We start from the raw sequence: 16,695 nt of genomic DNA on the forward strand, positions 1-16,695 counted from the left end.
ATAATAACAGCATTTTTCGCTGAGCTTTTTTGTGAATAAAACTAACATTATTAAACATGTACTATACACACAAAGCACAAATGTAATCCGCACCCAAAGCGCTGAAAAACGGGCATTGTGAACTGCCAGGAGAGCAGGTTTTGGATGCAGAAAAACAATGGAGCAAAAATACTGCGTGTGAACATAGCCTTAAAACTCCACAGCACAGGTCAATTTCCGCATTGAAATTATGCCTAGATTGTGTGCGAGTTTTATAAATCTCATTCACTGATGTAATCCAATGAATCTGGACAGAGAATCTGTACGATATGAAAATTATATTAATCTAATTAGACAGATCCTGTCTGATGACCAGATCATGCAGCATATTGAAATGCCCTTTTTATAATGATGACTGGACCGTACATAACAAGCACGCGCTGCCTATTGTGTCCCCCATTTCCTTATAGCTTGTGAGCTCGTGAGCAGGACCCTCACTCCTCCTGTAACTGTTCAATAATGTGTTATTTGACACTGTCTTTATTGTTTGTACATGTCTCTGCTTAATTGTAAAGTGCCGTGGAATATGTTTGATATATATATATATATATATATATATATATATATATACACACACACACATATACAATTTTTAGTATTTATTAATAATCTGCAAGTCAATGCGGTTTTTGCTGAATTATGATGGATACAAGTCTCAAGTTGTAATTTTTTTAAATACATTTTGGACTTTGCGAATAAATGTAAGATCGAATTGAGATGTCTGAAAAACACTGCCTGTGTACAGACCACCATGGACAGACTGGTCACGGGTCTCCCAACCCAAACTCAACAGCGTTATACCGTATACGCCTAGGAGAATGCTGAGCTTAGGAAAAGAGACTCGCAGCCAGTTATACATCAGTTCCATACATGGATCGTGTTTCACTGATGTCTGAATTCAGCCTTAGACTGTAATGACAAGTCCAACTCTTCAGTGGTGCTTTAATTAACGACCTATGACGTGCCTATATATCATACGTCGCCTCCCTCCCTTTGATAAGGGTTCCGGCGCTGAGCCCGCATCTATCTCGGCACATGATAGCTAATTTGATCAGCTGTCATGTGCCTCTAACAGCCATGGGTGGAATAGTGATTCAACTGCGGCTGTTGACATGTTAAATGACGCTCTCAATCTCTGAAAGCAGCATCTAACATGAGCGCATCAAAAACCTCGCCCATCGGAGCCGGTCACATCATCATTATAATTAATTTTTATAACGCCATTTATTCCATTAATTGCGGGGTGGCCGATGGATTGGCATGACAACTGGGGGTGGGGGTGTCTGCAGGAGACACCTGTGCTTTTCATTGCGGATCTGCTATGATCGCCGCTTCAAGTATCCTAAGGAGACTATTGAAAAGTTAAAAAAATATATAAAAGTTAAAAGAGGGATTTTTGGTTCTTACCGTAAAATCTCTTTCTTGGAGCCTTCATTGGGGGACACAGGTAACCATGGGTGTATGCTGTTGTCACTAGGAGGCTGACACTATGCAAATAAAGAAGTAACTCCTCCCCGGCAGTATACACCCTCCGACAGGCACCAGGCAACTCAGTTGGTGCAAAAGCAGTAGTAGGAACAGGTAATAAAAAACTCAACCTATGTACCAACCCACAACAACGGCCAATTGGCCAACACGGTACAACTTCAAGGGAGGGTGCTGTGTCCCCCAATGAAGGCTCCAAGAAAGAGATTTTACGGTAAGAACCAAAAATCCCTCTTTCTTTCTCGCTTCATTGGGGGACACAGGTAACCATGGGACGTCCAAAAGCAGTCCCTAGGGTGGGATATTCTGCAGAAAAAGAGGAGTTAGGTCGGCCGGTCAGAAACCGCCGCCTGCAGTATCCTCCTACCCAGGCTCGCGTCCGCAGAAGCCTGAGTATGCACCTTGTAGAATTTTACAAAGGTGTGAATGGATGACCACGTTGCGGCCTTGCAAACCTGCGAGGCTGAAGCTTGGTGACGAACTGCCCAGGAAGCTCCCACAGCCCGGGTAGAGTGAGCCTTTACCCCCGAAGGGGGCTGTTTGTCTTGAACACGGTATGCCTCCAGAACCGCCGAACGGATCCAACGAGCAATTGTGGACTTGGAGGCGGGGAGTCCCTTTCGACGCCCATCTGAGACGACGAACAGAGGATCGGCCTGACGAAAAGAGGCAGTTCTGGCGAGGTAAATTCGGATAGCCCTGACCACATCCAACCTGTGAAGAGATTTCTCCAGGGGATGAACCGGGGAAGGGCAAAAGGAAGGGATGACAATGTCCTAATTGATGTGAAAAGATGAGACAACCTTCGGTAAAACGGAAGGAACCGGACGAAGAACCACCTTGTCCTGATGCAGGACTAGAAAGGGAGAACGACAGGATAATACCGCCAGCTCTGACACCCTTCTAATGGAAGTAATGGCGACCAAAAAGGCTACCTTCCAGGATAGAAGCGAAAAGGAAACGTCCTGAAGCGGTTCAAAGGGGGCACGCTGGAGGGCGCCTAAGACGAGGTTGAGATCCCAAGGCTCGACAGGAGAACGATAAGGGGGAGCTATATGTGCGACCCCCTGGATGAAGGTCCTCACCAGAGGCAGGGAAGCCTCAACGGCCATACCGTTAAATTCAGAGACCGAGAATTCGGGTGGAAGAGGGGCCCCTGCGAAAGAAGGTCCGGAAGATCCGGAAGCCTCCACGGAACGTCCGATAGCATATTCACCAGTTCCGCATACCAGGCCCTGCGAGGCCAATCTGGAGCTACTAAGAGTACGGGGACCCCTTCTGTCTTGATCTTTTTTACGACCCTTGGGATCAAGGGAAGGGATGGGAACAGTTAGGGCATCTGGAACTGAGTCCACGGGATTACGAGAGCATGCGACGGCCATCGGATCCCGAGATCTGGAGACGTACCGGGGAACCTTGAGGTTTGCCCGAGAGGCCATCAAGTCGACGTCGAACGCCCCACCGCTGGCAAATCTGGCTGAAGATTGCGGGAAGAAGAGACCACTCGCCCGCCACGATGCCCTGGCGACTTAGAAAGTCGGCTTCCCAATTGTCCACCTCTGGGATGTGAACGGCTGACAGAGAGGGAACGTGACCCTCCGCCCAACACAGAATTTTTGCCACTTCCGCCATGACTTGTGTGCTGCGAGTCCCTCCCTGATGGTTTATGTAAGCCATGGCCGTGGCATTGTCCGACTGAATGCGGACCGGTTTCCCTGAAAGGAGAGACTCCCAGCAGATGAGGGCTAGGAAGATGGCTCTGATTTCCAAGAGGTTGATAGGGAGGCGCGCCTCCTGAGCAGTCCAGCGGCCCTGGGCCGTGAGGTGGAGACAAACTGCTCCCCAACCTTGGAGACTGGCGTCGGTGGTGATCACCTGCCAGTGGGGAGGGAGAAATGACCTCCAGCGCAGCATGGAGGTGGACAGCGTCCACCAAGAGAGAGACTGTTTCACTTTGAAAGAGAGGCGAAACGGGCGATCCAGGGAAAGTGGATTCCTGTCCCAGGCCGACAGAAGGGCCAGCTGGAGGGGACGAGAGTGGAACTGGGCATAGGGGACCGCCTCCATGGAGGCGACCATCTTTCCCAGAACCCTCATGTCGAGGCGGAGAGACGGAGGATTCGGGTTCTTTAGTGCTCTGACCCCCCCAACGAAGAGAAAGGAACTTCTCCTTGGGGAGAAATACCTGAGCCTGAGAGGTATCGAATTCCATGCCCAGGAACTCCAGCCGCTGAGATGGAATCAGGGAAGACTTCTGGTAGTTGATTATCCAGCCGAGGCGAAGAAGCGTGTCCAGAGTAAGCTGGAGGCTCTGGCTGCAATCCCGACAGGACGGACCCTTGATCAAGAGGTCGTCGAGGTATGGGATTACCAGAATCCCCTTTGAACGTAGGATGGCCATGACAGCTGCCATGACCTTCGTAAAGACCCTGGGCGCAGACGCCAGACCGAAAGGGAGGGCCGTGAACTGATAGTGATGACCCTGGATCGCGAATCGGAGGATTCTCTGATGACGTACGCAAATAGGGACGTGAAGGTACGCATCTGGGATATCCACGGAACACAGAAACTCCCCCGGTTCCATGAACGCGATCACCGAGCGTAGAGATTCCATCCTGAAACGCCGAATCCGGAGATGGCGGTTCAGCCGCTTGAGATCCAAAATTGGACGGAGAGAACCATCCTTTTTTGGAACCACGAACAGGTTTGAGTAAAAACCCAAACCCTCTCACGATGAGGCACCGGAACTACGACTCCTGAGGCGAGGAGTGACTTGACGGCCTGGAGAAGTCCTGAGAGGTGGGAGGGCTGTTTGGGAGGACGAGAGACCAGGAAACGTCTTCCTGGGGGCGAAGAAAATTCTATCTTGTAACCCGAAGTGACGATCTCCCTGACCCAGGCGTCGTCGACTACCGATAGCCACACCTCTGAGAACAGGAGAAGTCGGCCTCCCACCCTGGAGGGATTTCCAGGTGGGGGCGACCCGTCATTTATTAAAGGACCTGTGGCCCCGAGATCCAGATGGTCTTGCGGGGTGGCTCTTGGCTCTCCAGCGTGGTGGAGGCCTGAAAGAAGGTTTCCTTCGGTCCCCTTGCGAGGAAGAACGGTCCTGGTTGGGGATTTCTGAGGAGGCAAAGGACCGAAAGGGACGAAAGGACTGGGGGCCCCTCCTGTTGAAGGGACGTTTAGGCTTGGACTGGGGTAAGGAGGTACTCTTACCACCCGTAGCGTCCGAGATCATTTGATCCAGCTGTGTGCCGAAGAGTCTAGAACCCTGGAAGGGCAGACCAGTGAGGGATTTTTTAGAAGCGGGGTCAGCGTTCCACGCTTTTAGCCAGAGAATCCGGCGAATGGCCACAATGTTGCTGTTAGCCCTGGTGGAGCAGGCCGCTGCATCAAGGGAGGCATTGATGAGGTATTTTCCTGCAAGAGAAATCTGATCAGACAGTTCCTCAGCAGGAGCAGAGGCCAAAATGCCCCTGCGCAGGGTTTTGGCCCAGGCTGACACAGCCTTGGCTACCCACGACGAGGCGAAACTAGGGCAAAGGGAGGCTCCGGAAGCCTCAAATGCCGATTTTGCTAATGCCTCGATTTGCCTGTCCGTGGGGTCCTTAAGGGAAGCCGCGTCCGGGATAGACAGAACCGTCTGCGAGGATAGCCTGGAGACGGGGGCGGGTCAACCTTAGGAGACTCGGACCATTTGGAGACAAGGTCGGAGTGAAAAGGGTATAACACGTCAAGCCGTTTCCTGCCAGGGAAACGCTTGCCAGGGTTTTCCCAGTGTGTAGAGGTAATGTTGTCGAACTCCCTGTGATTAGGAAAAAACCTAGAAGGACGTTTAATCCGTTTAAACGCAACGGAGACGTCCTGAGAGCTCGCTTCATCCTCCTTAATATCAAGCGTCTGAATGATAGCTGAAATAAGGCTATCAACCATCTCCTGTGTTTCGGAAGTCTGATCTGCATCAGACTCAGATTCCGACTGAGAGGATAGATCAGACCCGACGTCCACCTGCGAGGAGGGGGAACGGGCAGATAGGGGAATCCCGTCCAGGAAACTGGACGAGGATCTAGATAAGGTCCGTTTTCTGTCTCTTTTGTCCGGTCTGCCTCTGTGAGGGTCTAGGACAGGTGCGAGCGAATCGCTGTGTGAGGCGTTCGTGGCACTGGTGGTATTAGAGAGAAGCGGGATACGTTCAAGTGCCTGGACCAGGGACTGAGAAACCTTAGTCAGGTCGGACACTGATTGAGACATTGCAACAGCCCACTCCGGGGGAGGGGGTGTGCACTCGTCCTGGGACCTAGGAGCTTCTTGAGGGGCTGACATGATGGGAGGAACGCAGGACGGGCAGAAGGGTGAAGGCTGACTGAGGCCCACTTTTTCTTACAGTGAGCGCAGGCGTAATGGATGGCCGTAGTGGCAAAGGCCGGGGTGGGGTCGACATAGGTGGATATTACCTTATCCTGGAGCGGAGAAGTACTGCTGGTAGGAGTAGAGCCCGAGAGAGCAGTAGCGCTGAGCCTGCCGAAAAACCAGTGACAGCGGCAGCTGCCTGTGTTCCCCCGAAAAAACTTCTGTCCCACGCGGTGAGCAGACGCTGACAGGGAGCAGGAAGCGGTAAAAAGAGCGCTGAGACAGCGCGACGCTGTGGGCGGGCACAAGCGCTGAAGGGGAGAGCAGAAGAAACGCCCCCAACAGCACTGAAAGATTCCCGGCCGCAATAATACCGGCCGCCACCAGAGGGCGCTCAAGCGCCAAAAAGAAAGTGAAGAAAAAGCCGGGAGAGGAAAAAAACAACTCCTGACCGCAATAATGCCGGCCGCCACCAGAGGGCGCTCAAGCGCCAAAAAAAAGAGAAAAGCCGGGAGAGACAGAGAAAAAAATGGCGGGCGCGCCTGCAAGTTTAAATAAAAAGGAGGGAAAGAATGCCGGCGTTAATGTGAAGCCTTTCCCCACGGTTTAGCGCGTCCCAGTGCCTGAAAATGCGACCCTCTCTCCTATCACAGGGGAAGCCTGGTAAGCTATATGGAGATCACTGCAGGGCAGGGAGAGGGAAGGAAGGGGGGCGGGGGGGCTTTGTTGATTGAAGATCCCTTACCTGGGGATGAGGAACCATCAGGATCCCTTGTAGACTAGAGGGTCCTGGAAGAAGTCCTCCTTCCCGAACTCTCCGGCGCAGAAGACGGCGTCGACCCCTAACCAGGGGGAGAGGGTCACTGGAAGTGACCGCCGTCTTCCTCTCAGCCCACTCCGAGGAGAAGGATGAGGAGGGGAAAACGGGCAGGACTGGCCACCGAGGAAGAAGGTCACCCTGAACACCCGAATGGGTGACAGGGGACAAAGTCCTGCCCAGCGGGTCCGAGAGGGTGCGATGTGGGTGATACCACACTGCTCTCTCGGTCGCTCAAAACAGGAGAAAACAGGGTGAGCAAACTGCACCCTGTTACCCTGAAGGAAAAATCTGAAAAAGAAAGGGAAAAGGTTAATAAACAAAACAAATCCCTGTAAAAGAAATGCGGATCTGGGGTTAGATCCAGGTCCGCCTCCTACAGACACTAAGCAAAAACTGAGTTGCCTGGTGCCTGTCGGAGGGTGTATACTGCCGGGGAGGAGCTACTTCTTCTTTATTTGCATAGTGTCAGCCTCCTAGTGACAACAGCATACACCCATGGTTACCTGTGTCCCCCAATGAAGCGAGAAAGAAATCACCTTTTGCCCCATTCAAAATAAAATTAAAAAACAAAATTCAAAAATACATATACTAGTACATATAATTGGTATTGCTGTGTTCAGAAAAGCCCAATCGATCAAAATATAAAATTAATCAAATTGGTAGACTGTGTAATGAGCAAAAAAAATCAAAATGGCAGAATTACGTTTTTTTGGGTCGCTGCAACATTGCAATAAAATTCAAGCGATCAAAAGATCATATCTACACCAAAATGTTATCAATAAAAACATTCAGCTCGGCACGCAAAATGTAAGCCCTCACCTAGCCCTGGATCCAGAAAAATTGAGACACTACGGGTCTCAGAAAATGGCCCTGCTTTTTTTTCCCACAAACTTTGTATTTTTTTCAACACTTAAATAAAAAAGAACCTAGACATGTTTGGTATCAAACTCACAATGACCTGGAGAATCACAATGTCAGGTAATTTTTTAGGATTTAGTAAAAATGGCTAACCCCCACCCACCCCACAAAAAAAAAAAACAATTGTGGAATTGCACTTTTTTTGCAATTTCACAGCACTTGGATTTTTTTCCGCCGTTTTCCAGTACACTATATTTTAAAATCAATGCCGTCGTTCAAAAGTACAACTCGTCTCGCAAAAAGGAGATTTTTGTGTACTCACCGTAAAATCTTTTTCTCCGAGCCACTCATTGGGGGACACAGGACCATGGGTGTTATGCTGCTGCCACTAGGAGGACACTAAGTAGACAGAAAGATTAACTCCTCCTCTGCAGTATACACCCCTTCACTGGATACATTTCAACCAGTTCGGTAGTAAAGCAGTAGGAGCATGAACAAAGAAACTATGTCAAAACCAAAGAAGTAACAACAAGCCAAAACAGGCTAACAGGGTGGGTGCTGTGTCCCCCAATGAGTGGCTCGGAGAAAAAGATTTTACGGTGAGTACACAAAAATCTCCTTTTCTCCTACGCCTCATTGGGGGACACAGGACCATGGGACGTACAAAAGCAGTCCCTGGGTGGGGAGCAATATGCTAAGACCCCATGTACCACTGGCCTACGGCTTAAGGAACTGCCGCTTGCAGAATTTGCCTGCCAAGGGCGGCGTCTGCAGAAGAGAGAGAATGAATGTGGTAATGCTTGGTAAAAGTGTGCAAACTGGACCATGTCGCAGCCTTGCAGACCTGCTGTGCTGACGCCTGGTGCCGAATGGCCCACGAGGTGCCCACCGACCGAGTAGAATGGGCCCTGATCCCAGCTGGGATAGGAACACCCTTGACACGATAATATTCGTGAATGGCTGACCGAATCCATTTAGCCAGAGTAGCTTTGGAAGCGGGAGAACCCTTCCTGGGCCCCTCTGGAAGTACGAACAGGACATCCGACGTGCGGAAGGGAGCCATCCGCGAGACGTACCGACGAAGAGCCCTCACCACATCAAGAGTGTGCAGAGCCTTTTCGATGCGATGGACTGGTGCCGGACAGAACGAAGGCAGAACAATCTCCTCATTGAGGTGGAAAGAAGAGACGACCTTGGGCAAAAAAGCGGGAGAGGTCCTCAATACCGCCTTGTCCGGATGAAAAATTAGAAAGGGAGGGCGGCAGGAGAGTGCAGCCAACTCCGAAACCCTTCTGATGGACGTAATGGCTACTAGGAAAACTACCTTCCAAGAAAGGAAGGTCAAGGAAACGTCCTGTAGCGGTTCGAAGGGAGTCTCCTGAAGAGCTCCGAGAACTAAATTAAGATCCCACGGATCCAAGGGCATTTTGTAGGGAGGCGCCACACGGGAAACTGCCTGGAAGAAAGTTTTCACCGGCAACCTATTGGCAATCTTCCGCTGGAAAAGGACTGACAATGCCGAAACCTGACCCTTTAGGGAGCTAAGGGCAAGTCCCGACTCTAGTCCAGATTGAAGGAACTCCAGTATGGAAGGGATAGAAAATACCAGAGGAGATCGACCCTGTGCATCGCACCATGAGAAAAAAATTCGCCAGGTACGGTGGTAACTGCGCATGGAAACAGGTTTCCTAGCCCTGATCATGGTGGAGGACACCTTGGGAGTGAAACCCGCTTGGCCTAGAATCCAAGACTCAACGGCCAGGCCGTCAAAGACAGGGCCCTTGAGTTCTGGTGGTAAATCGGGCCCTGTGAAAGAAGATCCACATGATCTGGAAGACGCCAGGGGACGTCGGCTACCAGCTGAACCAGTTCGGCGTACCATGCCCGACGCGGCCAGTCTGGCGCGACGAGAATCACTGGTACTCCCTCTGCCCTGATCTTTTTGATGACCCTCGGTAGTAGGGGAAGAGTAGGGGAAGAGGAGGAAAAATGTACGGGAGGCGGAATTGGCGCCAAGGCAAGACCAGGGCGTCTACTCCGAGGGCCCGTGGGTCGAGGGACCGAGCAAAGAACCGTGGAACCTTGTTGTTCATCCTGGATGCCATGAGATCCACATCCGGGGTCCCCCAGCGATGGCAAATCTGCTGGAAGACCTCCGGGTGAAGGGACCACTTCCGGAGGCGAGGCCCTGGCGGCTGAGGAAATCCGCCGCCCAATTCTCCACACCTGGGATGTGGATCGCCGAGATGGGCGAATGGTTTGACTCCGCCCAATGAAGGATGTGGGACACCTCGCGCATAGCCGTCCTGCTGCGGGTTCCGCCCTGACGGTTGATGTACGCCACGGCCGTGGCGTTGTCGGACTGGATTCTGACTGGGTGACCTGCCAGAAGGCAGTGAAACTGAAACAATGCTAGCCTGATAGCTCGAATCTTGAGGAGATTGATGGAAAGGCGAGACTCTCGAGTGGACCACCGCCCCTGGGCTGTGTGATGGTTGAAAACCGCTCCCCAGCCTATGAGGCTGGCATCGGTGGTCACCACCAGCCACCGTACTGGGAGAAAGGACCTTCCCTGGGTTAGGGAGGACTTCAGCGTCCACCACCTGAGGGTCTTCCTGACCCGTGGTGACAGGATAAAGCGGCGGTCGAGGGAGGACGGGTTGCCGTCCCAAGCCGACAGTAGCGCATGCTGCAGGGGACGGAGGTGGAATTGCGCAAATGGAACCGCTTCCATGGCAGCTACCATCTGCCCGAGAATTCGCATGCTGGCACGAATGGAGTGGGAAACTGGACGGGAAAGACTCTGAGCTCCCCGCTGCAAGGCCAAAGCCTTGTCTTGAGGGAGGATGACCAGACCGCGGGAAGTATCCAATATCATCCCCAGAAAAGAGATTTGTTGAGCCGGAATTGGAGAAGATTTTTCGAGGTTTATCTTCCATCCCAGACGAGAAAGAGTATCCACCGTGAGAACGACGGACTCTTCGCACACTGGGTAGGTAGGACCCTTTATCAGTAGGTCGTCCAGGTACGGAATTACCACCACTCCCCTGGAATGAAGAATGGCCATGGCAGCTGCCATGACCTTCGTGAAGACTCTGGGAGCGGTGGCGAGACCGAAGGGCAAGGCCACAAATTGGAGGTGTTCCCCGCGAAAAGCGAAGCGGAGGAACTGCTGATGCGGAGGGAAGATTGGTATGTGCAGGTAGGCATCCTTGATGTCTATGGATGCCAGGAATTCTCCTTTTTCCATGGACGCGACCACAGAACGAAGGGATTCCATCCTGAAGTGTCGGATTTTTACGAATTTGTTTAGTAGCTTCAGGTCTAGGATCGGACGTAGTGATCCGTCCTTCTTTGGGACCACGAATAGGTTCGAATAGAAACCCTTGAATCTTTGTTCTAGGGGGACCGGAATGATGACTCCGTACCTTTGTAGTGCCCGTATTGCCTGGAGAAACGCTGTGGCCTTTGACTTTTGAGGGCAAGACTGGAAGAAGCGCGTGGGGGGGGGACGAAAATTCTATTTTGTATCCGGTGGACACCAGTTCTCTGACCCACTCGTCGGAAACGACTGAGAGCCAGGCTTGACGGAACAAGAGCAGGCGTCCGCCTACTTTGTTGGTGCCCACCGGATGTTGCAAGGAGTCATTGAGCGGAGGATCCATGGGATGTGGATCCCTTAGACCCGGGTGGTTTAGGCCTGGGTCTCCAGTTACGATTAGGTCTGTAAGAGACCTGGGTACCTCGGCCACCGCGCGACCCTCGTCCTGATGCGGGGGTAGAGGATGTGGAAGACCAGTTGGCATTGGGACGAAAAGGCCGAAATGGAGGTTGCTGCTGGTACCGAAAGGGCCGTGGGGGAGAAATTTACTTTTTCCTCCGGTAGCATCCGAGATCATTTGGTCCAATTTTTCTCCAAATAACCGACCAGCCTGGTAAGGCAGGGCTGTAAGAGAACGCTTGGAAGCCGAATCTGCTCGCCAATCCCTGAGCCACAGGGCTCTCCTGATGGAGATTGCATTGGCGGCTGCCTGTGCAGCGCAATTGGCTGCGTCCATAGAGGCATTGACTATGAAATCTCCGGCCTGGGCTATCTGGTTAACCAGGATGCTGGCTTCTGGAGGTAAGTCACTGACTTGGAAGGTAGAGGAAAGTGTCTCGGTCCAAGAAACCATAGCCTTAGCCACCCAAGAGGCGGCGAAGGATGGAAAGAGAGAGGCTCCTGTGGCCTCGAAAGCGGAACGGGCCAGATAATCAATCTGGCGATCGGAAGGGTTCTTAACGGAGGAACCGTCCGAAAGAGACAGGATGGTTTTGGACGCGAGGTGTGACACAGCAGGGTCCACTGAGGAAGACTGCAGCCAGTCCTTGATTAGTTCCCGAGAAAAAGGATACTTGACCTCGATGGACTTTTGTCCCATGAAACGTTTATCTGGACGATCCCTATGTTTTTGTACAATCTCCTTGAAGTGAGGGTGAGTGACAAAAATTTTTTGAACACGTTTAGTCTTTTTGAAAGACACCACGTGTTCGGGTGTTGATACGGAGTCCTCAGTCACCTTCAGGGTCTGGTTGACCGCCTCAATGAGAGAGTCGAGAGACTCTTGGGAGGAGGGGGAGCCCTGAATGTAGGAAATGTCGGACTCATTTTCAGAGTCATCCGGGTTTGGAGAAGGGGACCGGGAAGCAGAGCTTGCAGGCACTGAAGGGCCCGCTAGTTCATGGTCAGGGGATGAAACGTGAACACGTTTTCTAGAGCCCCGGGTAGAAAGTGACCGGGTACGCCCCCTGCTGGTAGACGGATCCATACCGTCGTCTGAATCCTCCGTGGTCCGACCTGGAGAGGGGCCCCGGAGGGAGTCAATTGCCCTGGCTAGGGAAGCCACAGATCGTGACAGAGAGGCTGCCCACTCTGGGGGGCTAGGCTCTACAGGGTCGACGGCTGCGGCATCGGCGACAGCACCGGCGGCGGCAAGAGGTGGCTGCACAGAGGGCGAGACACAATCTGCACACAAAGGGCTAGTGTGAGCTCGGGGCAGGGCCGCATTGCAAGTGGCACATACAGTGAAAAACACTGTGTGCTTCTTGTTCCCCTTTTTTGTCTCCCTGGATTGAGACATAGTGCCTTTGGAGACAGAGCCGGGCAGTATACACAGGGAAGGGGTTAAGCTTTCTTGAAGCAGCTTACCCACGGTCCTGTCTGTGTCCCCGGGGAGAGAAATGGCGTGGCGGTTCTGTAGACGCGTGGGCTCCGTCAGAGAGAGAGGAAATAACATGGCCCCCGAGATTTGCAGGGCGCTTCTCATCCCAGACGAGAAGCGCCGATGTAGGGGGCGGAGCTACGGCCGTGGGAGGGATTTTGCCCACTGCGGCCTACTCCAGCTGAAGAAGCCGGGGACTAAATTTCTGAGGCCTGCCGGCGACGTGCGGCAGCGGCCACGACGGAGCGTCTCTGAATCCCCGCCGAGCACCGCCGACCCCCCGGTCGGCGGCGCCTCTCCCTGGGGACCCGGACCGCATCTCTGTCGCACACGGGGTAGCAGGGGGGTATGTACTTACCGCCGCAGTGCCCCGATCTCACAGGTCTGCTGGGCGCTTCTGTGAGGGAGTGTCCTCAATCCATGCACCCTGGATGGGGATGGAGAGGCCCCTGATGCATCTGCTGATTTTATAGCAAGGGTGTTGGTGCACCCTGTTGGGGCTGCGGCACATCTTCCCCTCCGGACTGCATTCTTCCAGAGCATTACTCTATTGCAGGGTGTGGGAGGGGGTGGGGGAAAATCGGGACCAAGGAGGAACCGTTGCCCCGGCACAAGCTTTCCGTGTCCCATATTGAGACCTAGTGCCTTCGTCGCAGGAGAGGGACGGGGAGGTATACTCGCCGTGCTCGCCTGTTGCTGGTTCGGGGGAGAGCGGACCCTATGAAAAAAGGACCCGTCGCCCCCTTCACGCCGTTAGATAAAAAATAAAAAATTTACGTAAAATTAAAAATAAAGTTGGGGTCTGAAAAACAGACCCAAGTGCCTCCTACAGACACTAAGCAAGAACTGGTTGAAATGTATCCAGTGAAGGGGTGTATACTGCAGAGGAGGAGTTAATCTTTCTGTCTACTTAGTGTCCTCCTAGTGGCAGCAGCATAACACCCATGGTCCTGTGTCCCCCAATGAGGCGTAGGAGAAAAACAAGCCCTCACATGGCCATATTGACAGAAAAAAAAAAAGTTATGGATCTGGGAAGAAGGGGAGCAAAAAACAAAAAATCCCAAGGTGGTGAAGGGGTTAAAGACTAATACTAATTGAAATTTTTATACACTTTGTGGCACTAGTTTTTTTCTTTCCCTAAAGTGAATCAGGTCTGTGCAAACCCCCAATCAACTTTCATTTTTCATGTTAGAAAGTGAAAGATGTGATGCGATTGGCTGCCACGGACTATATCCACCGTTATTAATACATTTCTCCATCCATTAGGGAGCCGCCTACCATCAGTGGGATTCTCTTTCAGTTGTTCTCCGAACTCCTGCATGGCTGAAGCACAGCTTGAGTGCAAAAGATCTCCCAATCTCTTCAGATCTGCCACCGATTTCTCCACGAGTTCTGCATCTCGTGCAATGCACTCAAGCCTTAACAGACATTAAAGAAAAATCAGGTTAGTGCCATGGAAAGTGACATATACCAACTTTAAAGATGCCAGATGCAGATGAAGCAACATACCTTTCAAGCGGAGTGGGAAACTTTTTATAGGCTTTTATAAACCTAACAGAAAAAAATCAAGAATGTAAAATGGGAAATCATATTTTCGGATAGATCAGCTCAGCACAGTAAATAAAGGCTTGGTACCTCCTAATCTCTGCATCTGTAAAACCCTCCACGGTGTCCTTCCGAACACTGCGGGGACGTCCTCTGCGTTTGGGTTTTCTGTCATCATCCGAGTCGTCAGAATCACTCTCGGAGCCAGAGGATCGCTGGGCTTTCTGCTTGGATTCCTGATCAGACTCGCTTTCATTTGCCTGGGCCTATAAATACATCGATATCAATTGGGCTGAACTAGCCTTTCTGTTTTATGACATTTCATACAGGTTACTCACACATTGGGAAAAAACTTTAACACACATTAAAAAGAAAAGTAACTCGCTTTTCCGAATAAAAATAAAGAAATACAAGCTATTCATATTTGGCATTGTCGTGTCCACAAAAAGTGCAATCTGTGAAACTATAAAATGAATTATACCATACAATAAGCATTGAAAAAAATATAAAACAAAAAACATCAGAATTGCAATTTTCCTACCACCTTCCCCCAAATATGCAATAAAAAGCGATCAAAACATGTCTGTACCCCAACATAGCACCAATAAAACAAGCCCTCACACAGCTACATCGACAAACCCGTAAGAAATGTGACGGTTCTCAGAAATGACGACATTAACCAAATTATTTTCTTTTCTCAAACTTCTGGATTTTATTTAACCACTCATCACTGCCAGGTTATTTTTTTACTGTATTATGAATGATGGAAAAAAAAAAACCAAACTCCTGGTGTATTTATTATTTTTGTTTTACGATTTTAACCCACTTCAGTGAACTGTTTTCAGTGAATATTGTCATTCAAAATTCTCAACTTGTCAGGCAAATTACGTCTTTGTCACCAAAGGAAAATTAAAAAAGTTATGGCTCTTGGAAGAAAGCTAATAAATGAGAAATAGCCTAGTTGTGAAAAGGTTAAGAACTTTAGTCCAGATTCTACCTTTTTGTTTAAGCTTCGAATCCTAGGAAGCATGTAGATTTCTTCCAGCTCTTTTTGCCGGGCTTCCTCTTCTACTTTTTTCCTCTGTTCCTCAGGAATGATATTCTCCCAATCTATCTGCCCTTGGTTTTCTGGCACATGTTGTACTTCTTCCATGGTTGCAAAGTTAGCCACCTGAAATAGGACGCAGAATTACCTTACCGATGACAAGTTCTTATCACAATGGCTGTATATGCGTGGTTCAGCAGACATTATTCCAATCAATCGATGCTGGAGCATTGCAGTCGCAGCTTACCTTGAACTGAGACAGCAGCTCATCGGTTGCACTAGAACTAGGCTCGTTCTCTCTGGTCTCTGCGAGACGTAAAATTTCATCAATATCCATTTCCTATTGGTGAATAAGAGAAAACAAGAGAAATCATAAAACTGTGGATTAGATGACAGAAGATATACACTGGAGAGATTGCAATATCATGTCATTCACACTAGATCCAGTGCTGTATAGTAAAAATTACGTTTGTACATCTCGTCTTTACTTCACATTTGATAAATGCACTGGGAAGAGTCATCGCACACAGACGAATCCATGTGTCCCCACACCCCCATGGTTTTTCAGCATACACTGGGCTGCCATACATCAACATACCGTGTACAGTGGATATAAAAAAGTCTACACAGTTAAAAAGCCAGGGGGTTTTGGGGGTGTAGGAGTCGATCAGCATTACACATCTAGAACTGCCAGTCTTTGCACACTCTTCCTTGCAGTAGCGACGCATATCTGTCAGATTGTTAGGGCTGCGCAGCTCCTGCGTATGTCGCCCCCTTCAGATTTCCCAGAAATTTTCAATTGGATTCAGGTCTGGGCTCTAGTTGGGCCACTCTAAAAATTTTGGTTTTGTTATGGAGAATCCATTCTTTTGTTGATTTAGAAGTATGTTTACGGTCGTTATCGTGCTGAAAGGTGAAATTTCTCTTCATCTTTAGCGTTTTAGTGTAGGTCTGAAAGTTTTGTGGAAAATTGTCTGACATTTGTACTGTTCATAATTCCCTTCAATTTTACTAAAGTCTCAGTTCCAGCAGTCGAAAAAGCACAATGCTGCCTCCACCATGCTTAACTGTGGGTATGATGTTTTTTTGGTGATATGCAGTGTTGGCTCTGCACCAAACATATCTTTTGGAATTATGGCCAAAAAATTCTACCTTGGTCTCATCAGATTATAAGTTGTTTTCCCACATTCTTTTGACAGACTTGAAGGTTTTGCAAAACATATCTGCGCTTGGATGTTTTTCTTAGTAAGAAAAGCCTTCTTTCATGCTACCGTACCCCAGAGATAAGATATATGAAGCATATGGGAGATTTTCATCACATGCACGCTTGACCCGCTCCCATTCCACCT

The 16,695-nt window shown here is 50.2% G+C and overlaps 1 protein-coding gene across 2 annotated transcripts in view; it reads right to left on the minus strand.

Annotated features, from left to right (window-relative positions):
* The window catches only part of CHD2 (chromodomain helicase DNA binding protein 2), a 128,183-nt gene that overhangs the window by 29,847 nt on the left and 81,641 nt on the right, over positions 1-16,695 (minus strand). For both annotated transcript variants that reach the window (XM_077263423.1, XM_077263422.1), the window contains exons 24-28: positions 15,594-15,686; positions 15,299-15,472; positions 14,392-14,567; positions 14,266-14,307; positions 14,035-14,174 (exon numbers count right to left, since the gene is read on the minus strand). In XM_077263423.1, coding sequence (XP_077119538.1) covers positions 14,035-14,174; positions 14,266-14,307; positions 14,392-14,567; positions 15,299-15,472; positions 15,594-15,686 — 625 coding nt within the window. The remainder of the gene's footprint in view (positions 1-14,034; positions 14,175-14,265; positions 14,308-14,391; positions 14,568-15,298; positions 15,473-15,593; positions 15,687-16,695) is intronic.

This window comes from Ranitomeya variabilis, chromosome 5, assembly GCF_051348905.1.
Source record: "Ranitomeya variabilis isolate aRanVar5 chromosome 5, aRanVar5.hap1, whole genome shotgun sequence".
NCBI classification, from domain to species: Eukaryota; Metazoa; Chordata; class Amphibia; order Anura; family Dendrobatidae; genus Ranitomeya; species Ranitomeya variabilis.